This window comes from Tachypleus tridentatus, chromosome 8 (genome assembly GCF_004210375.1).
Source record: "Tachypleus tridentatus isolate NWPU-2018 chromosome 8, ASM421037v1, whole genome shotgun sequence".
In the NCBI taxonomy this organism is placed as follows: domain Eukaryota; kingdom Metazoa; phylum Arthropoda; class Merostomata; order Xiphosura; family Limulidae; genus Tachypleus; species Tachypleus tridentatus.
This window is the reverse complement of record NC_134832.1, coordinates 44,455,582-44,470,143: the sequence shown is the minus strand read 5'-3', so window position 1 is coordinate 44,470,143 and position 14,562 is coordinate 44,455,582. Positions and strand designations below refer to the sequence as shown.

General features: G+C 31.1%; 1 protein-coding gene across 3 annotated transcripts in view; it reads right to left on the bottom strand.

Moving 5' to 3' along the window:
• Positions 1–9: 9 nt before the first annotated feature.
• LOC143222320 (proto-oncogene tyrosine-protein kinase ROS-like) overlaps positions 10–14,562 on the bottom strand; it is a 79,129-nt gene continuing 64,576 nt past the window's right edge. For 2 of the 3 annotated variants that reach the window (XM_076448688.1, XM_076448686.1), the window contains 9 exons: positions 8,558–8,618; positions 8,007–8,233; positions 5,983–6,067; positions 5,220–5,371; positions 4,336–4,489; positions 4,023–4,148; positions 2,626–2,822; positions 2,089–2,183; positions 10–172 (listed from right to left, as the gene is read on the bottom strand). In XM_076448688.1, coding sequence (XP_076304803.1) covers positions 10–172; positions 2,089–2,183; positions 2,626–2,822; positions 4,023–4,148; positions 4,336–4,489; positions 5,220–5,371; positions 5,983–6,067; positions 8,007–8,233; positions 8,558–8,618 — 1,260 coding nt within the window. The remainder of the gene's footprint in view (positions 173–2,088; positions 2,184–2,625; positions 2,823–4,022; positions 4,149–4,335; positions 4,490–5,219; positions 5,372–5,982; positions 6,068–8,006; positions 8,234–8,557; positions 8,619–14,562) is intronic. The other variant, XM_076448687.1, reaches the window with a different exon arrangement.

Genomic DNA, 14,562 nt, shown 5'->3' with positions numbered 1-14,562 from the left:
GAAAAGGCACTAAAGACGATAGTTCTTATGGTCTAGAGATAAAGTAGTCAATGTTGAGTTCTTAAGTATTTGATCACAGTATTTTTCATTTACAGCTTGAGTGGCTATCTTGTCAAGACCAATTCTGTAAAGTCCTCCTTCTGAATCACTCGTCCAAATCCAATATAAATACCTGTTAACAAAAGGTTCCTTTACTAACAGTTATTTAACACTTTTGTTTCCACCTCAGGTGAAGTATTGAAAACATTATTTCATAAAGAAGTTACTATAACTATTTCAGTAATACTTTTAAGTGATAAATATATTAATACAGGCTATTCTTAAAATTTTATTACAGAAAAATAATACAGTTATAGGGTCAGCCAATACCAGTATCTTAGAACTGAGCTTTTCTTATTGATGATGAGAAACCCACTTGAAATAAAAATGTATCTCAGAAAGGCTGGTATGGGTTTTAACACTTTTATTGATAAGCTGAAAACAATGTTTTGCCCTTCCTAGGTTAGCCTGAAGATGATCTAGGAAGGTCAAAACGTTGTTCTCTGCTTATCAATAAAAGTGTTAAAACCCATACCAGCCTTTCTGAGATACATTTTTGAGCTTTTCTCAGTTGTTATGTGAACCTGAAGTAAAATAAAAAGGTATTTAGTTACAGACTTTATTCATAAACACGAATTAACTAGTTTGGATGATAATGTAAGTCACAAACATATCTACAAGATTACTCATATTCTGACCTTCAAAAAAAAAGCAGTAGTAGGTTTCTAAATACCCACTGAAAAATTACAAAACAATTACAATATTGTATTTACCTTTCATTTATTCTTACAGTTAGGCCAACTCAAGTATAAAAGATATATCTATATCATATTCTGAAATTTAAAGTATGCTCAATGCTGTTACAATTCTATTTAATATGAAATGGAAGAGTGAAAACCTTATCTGATACTGTACATATAAATGAAACCTTGATGAGGATCAACCACTGTAATATAATATTACAAAATTGCATCTTATTATTTCTAAACAGCATAATGTTGGTAAAAAATATAATATCTATCTAACTTATTTAACCATTCAAAATAATGGATCTTGTTTCAACATTTTACTGTTTATTAACTCATATTAATTCTAAAGAACTTTATAGTAGTTAAGCAATACTAGCAAAACATAAAGTGACTATCAGAAAGCAGCTTGAGACAAGAATTTCTAGCTTATACAACTGATTCCGTATTATTTAAGTTAGCTGAAAACTATACTCAAACACTCTCCACTTATGCTGTCATAATTCTTCCTTCTTGTAAAATGATTTGTAAAGGATAATATATAAATTATAATTATGAAGGCAAGAATAAAAAGTTAACACTCCATTTTTTGAAACACATATTCAGTTATGAGTTTAGTATATAGAGGGATATTTATAATACAAGATGGTTAACACTTCATTAATTTATAGAATGGCTTGGATAGGAACAGTTGTGTGCTCTAACATGATCATAATTTAAGAATGCACAAAACTAGCTATTTCAGAATTCATTAGTTAATGAAATAGAGTGTATCAATGCTTGTATAATAAGAATCCACAGTGATAGTTATATAAAAATCAAACATTACGCTTATTATAGTTTAAAATTTCCAACAGAAAAACTTTGTGAAAAAAGAATAGTATAAAAGTTAAACATGTAACTAACTGAAATAATCAACTGTCTTAACAGTTTAATAACTGTTAACTGTACAAAGTATTGAAGTGCAAAAAAACTGTACATAGGTAGCATGCACTGTGCACTTCAAATGCTCTAAAGTCTAACTAATTACAGAGAGCAAGAATCAGTCAATTCTCAGTAATGTTATTAAAAATTCCAACAGAACAGAATCATCCCTGAGCTTCTAAGTAGCTCAGCATTTAATGGCATAAACGTTGACCCAGTTATTTTAAAGTCAATAATTCAAAGAAATAAGTATTAACATTCAGTCCAACACAAAGTAATACCAGTCACAAATTAATTATATCATTACTGCTACAAATACAATACCTTTAATCAAAGATAATGTTTTGGAACTTAGATTTGAAAATGTACTTGTACTCACCCATTATAAGGATCAACGTGCACACAAGTTGCTCTTGTCTTGAAACCAAATACAACATCTTTACATAAACCACTATGAAAATCACATCTGCTGATCTGAAAAAGTGTTTCAACTTTGTCAAAATAATCTCATATCATGTTGAAGAACGATGAAATTTATGGCTTACTCAAGAAAAACATCTGATTTAAGAAACAGCTTGATGTTGTTGTTTTTTTTAATTTTATGAGCAGTTGTTATTATATTTATCAAATTAATTGATACAACATGAACAGATTATTGTATTTTTAAATATTTAAAATAACTTCATAAAATAAGTGGATAGATATAATTCACAAAATACATATGGATTTGTAAAAGACGGACTAAATTACTTTATACTTTTAAGTACAAGAGATAAAAAAATGTGGGTTAAAAAAACTTCCAATAAAAATCATTCCTTAAAAATATGAGCAACTGTCTATTAAATTCACCGTATCTTTATAAAGGATTTAAAAACATAACCACATTATTCACAGTACATGCTATTTTATCAGTTACCACTGTCTGGTTCTTCACCTTACTTTCCTCTACCACATAAACCAAATCATTCAGCCAATCAACAGAAAGGCTAGAAGGAAGAGTGTTTCTTCGATTAACGACAGTCTTCAGTTCCCTTCCATCTGAAGAGATTTTTCGAATGTTTCCAGAACTATCAGAAAATATAATGAAATCCTGGTCAACATGAAGACCAACACCTATAATAAACAAAAAATAAAAATTAGAGATTAAAGTTAGGGAAAAAAGCAGTATATTGTGTTAATAAGTTATATGGACATCTTTTTACTTGTATTAAATATAATGAGCTTGAAATACCAATGCATAAACAATGCAACTTATTGAGTACTATAATTCCTAAAATAAAAATTTACAGAAATAATCAGAGGTTATTTTAATTTTTAAATAACTGCTTAGTTTAATTCTTGTTAGATAACCAGCTTTACTTAAAGATTCAGGCACTACAACAAGAATGGTTATAATAACTTCATAAAGGTCTTCACATCAATCAAAAAATGAAACTATAAATGTTATTATATTATTAGAAGTTCTGAGTGTGAAAAATTTAGCAACTTATAGAATTAATTATGTTCATTAATGAACTTAATTTCTTTAATTGATTTGTCCTTATATTATAACACATTTGTAATAACTCCTTCATTCAAAAAAGAGAGCTACAGATGATCTTGATATATGTTATTATAGTTACAAGTCTGAATTCTACTCAATTCAAGAGCAAACATTTTATTTTATAAGCAACTGTAGCTTAGTGTATGAAGATTAGTTTTGAAAAGTGATTACAATGACCAGGCTTTAAGGTTTTGTATGCCTCTTTCATTAAGTGATAGAATTTGTGGCTATGCTTGGTATCATCTCTTTAACAATTTGTCAAGTTACTTACATATTTTGACAGTTATGAAAAAAGATATGTACTGTATGAATTACTCACAGAGACTGGTTCATTACATTTGTTAAAATATACCTCAGGTTCAATTAGAAAAAGGATTTTATTTAACTTCATAGGTGAAATGTTTTAAAGTTTACAAAATTCAGTTGAATCAAATGAATATAAAAATGATCAGAAAGTATTCCAGAAATAAAAGAACAAACATTTATTTTCCTGAAACATTCACACACTTCATTTTGCATTTATGGTATGAGCTTTGGTATTTCTGAGGAAGCGTACAATTTCAGGACTGATGATGTAACTAAATTACTGAAGTATTCTATCAAATGTTCAATTAAGATTAGTTTTACTACAAAATTAATGAAATGCACACAAGAGTTAAGTTGATATTGAGAAGAAATTACTCAAATTACTGTTATTTTACAGATGGTAATAAGTTATTAAAATGCATTACAACATATGAAAAATTCACCCTGCTTGCTCTAAAACTTACCTCTCACAAACAACGATTCGTTTGTGCTATGATACAAAACTTTGTAATCATTCCATATTTTCAATCCTTGTTTCAAGATTTTCTGTTGAGATCCCAAAATCAAATATGGAGTTGATTCTATGTTACCTGCATTTAAAAGCCAAAAATGTAACTTTTAGTAAAATATGCTAATTGTTTAGGTTTTTACGTATATTTTGTCCTATTCAATGACAGTAACAACAAGAAGAAAAAAAAACACTCAGTCATTATGCAAAGATTATATAACTTATCAAAATTGAAGGATATTTTACATATGAAAAGTTGTTGTACAAACCAGCTGTTTTAGGTATTGGCAAAGTAGAAATATTCCTAGAGTCTGCAGGTCCTTCACCCATGTTATTTATTGTTGCCACAGATACTTGGTAACTTGTGTTAGGATGGAGATTGGTGAATATATAGTATAATTGATTTCCACTACCTGATATATCCTGGAAAACAGAAGTAAGATGCTATGTTACTCTGAACTGATATTCTAAATCCACTATATCCTGCTTTGATCACCCTTGGTAATGTATTATACATCCATAATCCAGTTATATTTGTATTTGTTTACATATAGCTTACATTATGTATATCTTCACAGTACAAACAGAAAGTCTTAAAACTTATTTTTTCTAATAAAGCCTAATATATTTAATAATTCTAAATTTCTTTAAAGCAATTTGTTGTTACTGAAATCTGTACAAGTTAGTATCTATCATTCAGCCTCTCAAATCATTCTAAAGTAAAGAGACAGAGGGCTTATGCTAATTTTAACATAGATAATACATATTAATTTTCTTTAAATTCTTAAAATCCTACAGGAAACCTTTGAGAATTAACAATTTTAGAAAATAAGCTTCATAATAATTGTAAACACTTTAAAAGTTCTGTATATAACAATTTTATATTTTATGCTTTGAGATACAATTTAAAGGAAATTAAATAATTATAGTAAATGATCAAAACTTTGTATAATTGTAAAATCTCAAATAATATAAAGATCTTTATATCTTCTAATTTTTTTATAAAAAAAAACATAAATCCTTTAAAAATGCTCAAACTTCACTAACCAAATATAAGCCTTCTTGGATAATCAAACTCTCTAACATTATTAGCTTTCTAGCCTCCTGAAAAAACCTTTTATTTATTACTTTATTTATTTATGTTAAGAACTACCTTTACAGATGGTATTCCACTTGGTTGTTCACGAAGGTACAGAACATAAGAAACAATTGGTCCATTTGGAAAAAGAGGTGGATCCCAACTCACAGCAATTCTGGTAGGTCCCAGAGCTGTTAGAGTGTTGATCAATGGAGATGGAGAAGGCACTAAATAATAAAAATATTCAAAATCCACACAGATTAATGTTTTTGCCAAGCAAGGAAAAACAAATAAAAAGCTTACAAAAGCATGAAATTACTGTTACACTAACAGTAACTATCTTTGTAATCTAAAAATGTAACAGCATATGCAGTGTATTTCTGAAAATCCATCAAATGAATATTGTAACTTTGTTACAATGGTTTAAAAAAATCTTTAATTTACATTACTGATGAATTATATATAGAGTAAATATGCAAGATAAAAAAGTACAAGCTGATCAAAATAAAATAATCTAAGCATTTGAAAATAATAAAGCAAAGCAATGTTGAAAATATATATAAAAATATAAACAAGTAAAAAAGAAACTTGGAAATCCTACCTACTGAAAATCATTTTTTTTTATTAATTTAAAATTACTTAAAAAATGTCTAATAAACTCGAACTGCAGGATATAATGTATAGCAAATTTGGAAATATTTTCAATCATATACACTTTTGAGAACCATAGTAAAGCACCTTAGACTATTTTGCAAAATTGAAAAAACAAACAAAACAAAAATGCTACCAGATATGTTAAATTCTTAATATTTTTAACAAAACAGCAACTTGTTCTCACCTCCATAAGGTAAAGTTGAAATAATAACACTTTCTTCAGAAAATAATGGTGAATATTGAGGTAGTATAACCCAAGCCACTCGAAACTAAAACAAAAAAACATCTTGTTAAACATTATGCATTTAGCCTTCATTTCATGTTCCAGTACTTCTCCAAAGTACTTTACAGCCCAAATCATTAGCTTCCAAAGATCAAGGCTTTCCAGCAGGTTAAATTCTTTTCAGTAACATAGCTGTATTTCCCATGGGGGAGGGAGGTCAAGAGATTCTACATGATTTCTCATCAGAGAGCTCTGTTAGTCATCCATGTATAAACTTAATTGCAATCTAAATAAGGAGTTGACAAGGGTTGAATGTTTACACTGTTTATGACCCTTTGACAGCATGTACTTACAGCATGCCTCTTGTTGATTCTTTGAGTTTTTATCAATAGACTAAATATAAAACTTTGGTATCTTAATATTTCTAAAGACCTATCAGTCTACCACAAAATACTTGAGATTAAAGCTTTTATAATATCTTTAAACTTGACAAAAACTTGTGTAATTTCTACACTCAACATATGCTTCAAACAAATGGTTGGGCTTTATATAATAAAAATATGTACAGAAAAATTATTAATAGAAAAACATAAAATACAGAGTAAAACAAAAGTAATTAGTATATTTGATCTGATTTATTATAGTAGATTAGTAGTTGAAATATGAAATCTTAACAGTAAGCTAATTAACAATAAGATTTTTCAATAAACTTGTACATCTTTCAAATGCATTTAATTAAATGTATACTTGAAAATCAAGAGATAATGCTTTTTAATTGCTACCTTAAATTTAAAAAAATGACAAACATACCAATTTACAGTTGAAGCTGACCCAGAGAAATTTTAGCACATTATTATCACAACATAAAAAATACTGTTATCCCACCTTAATCCCCTATTTCAACATTATGAATGTTACAAAACATACTTCTAAATCTGAACAACTACATAAATAACTAAAAAACTAAATTTTTGATACTATGCATAAAAACACATTAAAATTCAAAAATAAATAAAATATTCCAACTGCATTCTTTGACAGCAAAAACAAATACAAAAGTAAGTTCTTCTGCTGAATGTGTAGTTTCAAACATTGTGCATACAAATCAACCTTATGATAAAAAAATGTTACTATTTTTTTAAAGTTTTAGGTGTTTTGACTGTTCATTTGTTAGATGATGTTAATTGTGAATGTTTTTAAAACTGTTGGGATTAAAAGGGGAACTCTTCACCAGTCAATCACCTATATTCTTATGGTTGTTTGTAAGAAAGTTTAATTTGTATGTAAAAGTAATATAAATAGGGCTTTAGTCAAGAAAGCTATACTTTTTTTTCAGTTTCCACCAGTAACTTGCATTTCTTTTATGCAAGCAATACTGAGACACTACGTCTTTTCTACTTAAATCTACCATTTGTTGTACTGCTTTTTTGTCAGTAGCGATGCATAATAAATGATAAACAACTTTTTTGTAACTGTTTTTATTACTGAGTTAAAAGAATAACAGTGGACAAATTTTTCAAAGCTTCCATTATATTTCATTTAGAGAAAAATATTGGGAATCTTCTTCAAAACAATCCCCACGCCATGAGGAGGTTTATCTAACCTTTAAAAAGCTCAGTTAAGGAGTCTGAGAAAGTTGTAACTGTTCAATGTTGATTCTCAAAAGTCATTTGATACCAGGAAAATCCCTAGTAGTTGGAAAATTGCCAAAGTAATCAGAACTTAAAACAATACTAGAAAAATTCCTAATTACTGAAGAAAACCAATGCTACACACCAATTCTACAACACCAATAATGTAACAATGGTACAAACTTTCATTAAATTAAAATTCTAACTTAAAAATAAGTTACTGTTGATAAAGCAATAACATATAATCAAAACAGTATTCTTTATAACACCTTCCTAATTTACTTTTTACAGCAAAAGTATATTTTTAATATACCAGTTGTTCCAATACTCTTGAATATTAAAATAAAATCTTACTTTGTACTTGGTATAAGGATGTAAACCATGTACAACAACACGACTAGTTGATATTGGTTCTTTCATTGGTTTGTAGTATTCCCAGCTTCCAGGTATGGAGTGATACTTCCACTGTACTAGATATGTGATGTTGTGGTAAAATGGTTCTTTGGACCATTCTATTATCACTGATTCATTGGTTCTTGAATTTCCTACAAGATATGGGGGTGGGGGTTTCCCAATTTCCCCTGCATAAACAATAAAGCATTTTTTTATTTAATAAGTAATTATGATATGTCTTGCTTTGTAGATGATAACATAAATGTCAGAGAAACTTAATTATAGTGTAATCCAAATAATCAAGTTTGAGATTTGTTTTATAATACTCTTTTTTTCCAAACACACTGGAATACCAGTAGCACTAATGAAGAAATCATAAGACTTGTAAGATATGTCTCCCTTGGAAACTCAGTAATAAATTCCTAATAGGTTGTTCTCCAAATTTCACCCAAACCATTAATTTACAATATACAATTCCCAAAAACTATTAAAAAATTAGAGTAAGAGCTTACCTTTAAGCTTTGTTACGTATAAATAGATTGCCAGATTACATCCCATTGCACAATAAAGTGTCTGAAAAATTAAAAGGTATAGTTTTCATTGTTCATTCATTAAAAAAGTACAATATCTTCATATTTAATCATTAGTTTACAGTAACCCATGTCTAAATGATGATGACATAACTGTCCAAAAAACCTGATAAAAAGAATCAAACTTGAATTTGTTTTATAATTTGTTAAAATAAAAACAACATTAAAACACTTCAGTAGCACTGATTTATGAAATATAATCACATAAAGCTTAAAAATAACGTTTTGTTTTGGGAACCATGAAAAAACAACTAACAAAATATCTTTATATATTTTATCAATTCTAACAATAGAAAACTATATCCACTTGAACATCATCTATACTAAAGTCTAAGGAGTGGACTAATTAAACACATTTTCAGAGTATGCAATAACAGGTATATTTATTTATTAATTAAAACGATTTACTCTTTAAAATTATCAAACAATCAGCAATATATATACACAAGGCCTGGCATGGCCAAGTGTGTTAAGACGTTCGACTCGTAATCCGAGAGTCGTGGGTTCGAATCCCGGTCGCACCAAACATGTTCTCCCTTTCAGCCGTGGGGGCGTTATAATGTGACGGTCAATCCCACTATTCGTTGGTAAAAAATAGCCCAAGAGTTGGCGGTGGGTGGTGATGACTAGCTGCCTTCCCTTTAGTGAGTTTAGTCTTACACTGCTAAATTAGGGACGGCTAGCGCAGATAGCCCTCGAGTAGCTTTGCGCGAAATTCAAAAACAAACAAAAAACAAAAATATATGTACACACAAAATTTTGATTACACACTTTTACAAAACAATTCCAAAAGTGTTCACTTTATTAGAAACACACACAAAATATTAAATTTTTCAATTTACCATGTGTAACTAGCAACATACTGTTAACAACAATTTCTAAAAACAATGTCTTCATTTTTAACTTTTACGAAATATTTTCCTATTCACTCCATGAAATAAAAAAAAAGGAAAATAACACATCACAGGACGAGTAAAAGTGCTTATTAGCCCTAGAAGAATGTATTAATTATATTTTACGGCAAGTATTACCCCAAAACTAGTTTCAGAACAAAACTGAATAAAGATAGCATTCGCATGGCTGAGATAATATTTCACTGCTGTACTAGGGGAAACTCGACATAACGGTGTAACTATTAATTGTTTGCTTTTTGAATTTCGCGCAACTCTTTTACCAACGCATAGTGGGATTCACCATAACATTATAACGCTGCCACGGCTGAAAGGGCGAGTATGTTTGGTCCGAGCGGGATTCGAACCCTCGACCCTCAGATTACGAGTCGAACGCCTTAACCCACTTGGCCATGCCAGGCCCGTGTCTATAAAACTAAAATGCCTCAGCTGTAATAACGAGAAAGTTCATATATTTGACCTACTAGATATGATGAAAATCATGTTTCACTGTAGATGGTATCCTATTTAATTGTCACTGCTTAGTCCATTACAGAATTAGCGAGTGCGTAATTAACTAAAAAAACAATACAATATGCAGTAAAGCGTTATTTTATGATATGCCTAATAAATATTTACTTGTTAGGCCTTATGAAACAACAATTACAAGCGACTTATTTGAAAATTATTACTAATTCTTCGTAAGATATAATCCTAAAAATACTGTACATGTAACTTGCTCTTCTAAAAGAACATTTCTTACATTAAAAACTTTAATATGTTTGCAGCCATAAACCTAAAGCTACTCTACCACATAAAATAGGATGGTTGATAAAATAAAATAGACTGGCTCGTCCTACTTTATTCTTTTTCTAGAAACTGTTTTATGTTTTCTTCACAAACTATCCCCCCGTGGCTCGGTGGTATGTTTTCGGACTTACAACGCTGGAAACCGGATTTCGACACCCATAGTGGACATAGGACAGACAGTCCCATGTGCAGTCTGTACTTAAATTCAAACAAACAAATCTTCACAAACTTCTGATAGAGAGTGGCATCCAAACGAAGCTGACGAAAAGGTATACAAATAATATTATCTGATAGATATATCAACTGGCGACAGTAAAGCATGCTATCACTATACCAATACCATTCTTCCAAAAAGGGTATAAACATCCAGCATTAGTTTGTTTCGGAGCTTGTACAAAGCTACATAAGCGCTATCTGCGCTAGATGTTCGTATTTTCCACTGGTAAACTAGGGAGAAGACAGCTAGCTAATCAACATCACTTACAGCCAATTCTTCAGCGAAATCTTTTGGAATACTACCACTTGACCACCACTCTTATAATGTATCATAAACACGTATTTTGTGGCAAGGGAAAGCGCACCCTTTAGTACACAGTTCACAACATAAGAAGGTCCTAGCGTTAAAGATGAATGATCATCACTTTGTAAAACCACTTTTAAGTATTACTTGAAAAACTTTTTCTTTTCTATTTTGTAACTTTTAAGATAATAGCTCATTTCTATCTTCTTCCACGCCTGGGGATGGTGATAATGTAGCAGTGATGTCAGATTCTATAATTTATTACTTTTTGCTTAAGTTTGAATGGAATCATCGATTGTTTAAAATAAAACAAATAAATATAAAGAATGCATAAAAAATATGCTGTTCTTCAACGTATATTACACTTTATGCTAAATTTCTAAATTTACGTTAAGACATATTTAAAAAAAAACACAAGTGAGGGATACGCGCTTGTTCAAGAACCACCCCTTTCGTGTGAATAAAAATACTTTTTAGAAACTACAGTGTTACTATTATATTTCTTAGTACATAAAATATAATGATCAGTCATAACAAAACTCAGTTCAATAAATACTGTGAAAGTGTATATTTATGTGTATGTAGATATACTGTGTTTACAGTTATTTGAAATGAGATTTTCAATCCAATTAGAATGTCTCTACTTGTTTCAACAGCTGTTTTATTGTTTACTTTCAACTTCCTTTTGTCAGGTGCATGGCGATTGCATCTTTAATCGTTTATGTTTGGCTAAAGTTTTTGTTACCTTGATCATAATAAGTTATTTCTGAAAGTAAACCATAGTTGAAAATAAAGCAAGTATAAAGTTACATTATAGTATTACTTGTGAATAAGTTACTTGCACGTGCTCACTAATAAGTACTGCTGACAATGAACTGTCTTCTTCATGAATTCCACAATATTCTCCTTGTTTCGCGTTTTCACATTTGTACTTAACCGATAAACTAAACAATATTACAGCTACAGAATTCTGCGTGTTGTTCATAGTTTCTTTTTTTTTTCAAAGAAGGGTCATTATGTGATAGCTATTTCAGATTTCATAATTTATAACTTCTTGTTTACATTTGTGTAAATTTCTAAATATACCTATTTTAAACCTGAGGGATTTGTTTGTTTGTTTTGGAATTTCGCACAAAGCAACTCGAGGGCTATCTGTGCTAGCCGTCCCTAATTTAGCAGTGTAAGACTAGAGGGAAGGCAGCTAGTCATCACCACCCACCGCCAACTCTTGGGGTACTCTTTTACCAACGAATAGTGGGATTGACCGTCACATTATAACGCCCCCACGGCTGGGAGGGCGATCATGTTTGGCGAGACTCGGGCGCGAACCCGCGACCCTCAGATTACGAAGCGCACGCCTTAACGCGCTAGGCCATGCCAGGCCATAAAGCTGAGGGAAGTAAACCAGTCAGCAGCACACACGTGGCTACTCTTAGCCGAATACCAGGAATGAATTTTTCAGTTGGCCACGCCCAACCCGAGCTATCGTTCAGAAGTTACTCAACAATAGAAGTCAGAAAAATATTATTCCTGACCAAACCTTGCTATTAACTTTATAACTAGCGTTAAATGTTTTGAGATACAATATTATAATAATCAGACCCTAGTATATGATTTTAGTCACATTTTACAATTCAAATATTCAGTTTGTATAGATAATGCATTTATGAGTGTCACTGGGCAGTTTCTCACAAATAAAAACAACCAACAAACATTAAAATAAGTTATTAAAATAAGTATTACATTATAAATAATATTAAGATACTTATAAAAACGTAGGAACACCTACCTAGTGATAACTCTGACGTTTCGTAGTAGTACTTAAAATATGATAGTAGTAGTACATCAATTACAATGCATTTCAAATAACTTTTTATTTTCAAAGGAGCATGTTTGTTTATTTGTTGAAAAGTGCAAACATACACAATGGGCCACCTGCTCTGTGCTCATCGCGGGACCCGGTTTTGAGCGTTATAAGATTCCACAGTTATAGATGTGTTACTTGTGAACGGTCCCGGCATGGCCAGGGAGTTAGGACGCTCGACTCACAATTTATGGATCACGGGATAGAATTTCGATCACATCAAACATGTTTGCTTTCTCAGCCGTAGGGTTGTTACAATGTTACCATAAATCCAACTACTCGTTGGTAGTGGGTGGTGATGACTAGCTATCTTCCCTCTAGCCTTACACTGCTAAAATTAGGAACGACTAGTGCAAATAACCCTTGAATAGCTTTGCGCGAAATTAAAAAAACAACAACACAAAAAAAAAAACACTTGTGAACGAAGGAGGACCAATATGATTTGTCTAAGTAAGTCATTATTCTTGTAAAACTGTTATCTCTTTACACATTACTTTATTAACATACTGATTTTCAAAAAGGATTTTAATTTTAAAACATTTACGATTTATATAACTCATGGAAGGCACAATAAGCAAGGATTATTCAAAAACCGAGTGTCAATATTTCAATACTCAAATAGAGTGGAACTTTTTACAGGAGCATTGTCGTCCATCTTAAAGTCAGAATATAAACCTTAACCAATAGGTAGATGTCGTTCTCATCTGATGTAATGCTACACATTGGAATGTTTGTGCCGAGTCTGCTGTAAGGCTCGAACTTCGAATTTTATCGTTCAAAGCCCTGTAAGTTAATGCTGAGTTACTGGGGGAATATAAACTGATGCGTCTTCGTCAATGTTATTTCAAATCTGTATATTTTACCTTAACGAACAGATCCTAAATAAAGTCTGAGAAGTCTAACTTTTTCTGGTCATTGACAAATAATTATACATAGGACTCTGAAGTAGTTTTAATAACATTTTTCTACGCTAGGTTTTACTTATATGTATCAGTCAACTTTTGAAACTCTACCTCAACTTTTTGTTTAAAATCTTATTTTAACTCAGCTCAGAATATTAGTTTAGGGGTAGGTTAAATTATGCCTGAAATGTAATTCTCTTTAACTCTTTCATAATTCTAGCACCTGTTTGAATAACATTTTCTATACAATATTTATAGTCTTCTCCCAGTCTTTTATCATAAGGCGTTGATATAACGCCGAAACTGATTTATAAATAGTTTACTGAAGTATATTTATAAAAACGGCTCGTTTGGGTTGAGAAAAAATTTTACGTAGAGGAGCGAACAATGTTTCGACCTTCTTCGGTCATCGTCAGGTTCACTTCACAGTTTAGTGAAGTACTTTCAAAAATTACATATAGGTCGCGTTCCAGAGCTTGTTTGTTTTTTGAATTTCGCACAAAGCTACTCGCGGCCTATCTGTGCTACCCGTCCCTAATTTAGCAGTGTAAGACTAGAGGGAAGGTAGCTAGTCATCACCACCCACCGCTAACTCTTGGGCTACTCTTTTACCAACGAATAGTGGGATTGACCGTAACATTATAACGCCTCCATGGCTGAAAGGGCGAGCATGTTTGGCGCGACGGGGATGCGAACCCGCGCCCCTCAGAATACGAGTTGCACGCCTTAACACACTAGGCCATGCCGGGCCGCGTTCCCGAGCATACTTTTTTTTATATTGCCATTATTACGGAATTCCAAAATTGAAATCAACGTATTACCAAAATTTTCCAAGTAGCTTTCATATTTTTGATAATCGTAAAGTCACTATTGTCGTGATATAATTTGTTATTTTATGACAATTCCGTGGCCCGGGATGGCCTAGCGCGTAAGGCGTGCGA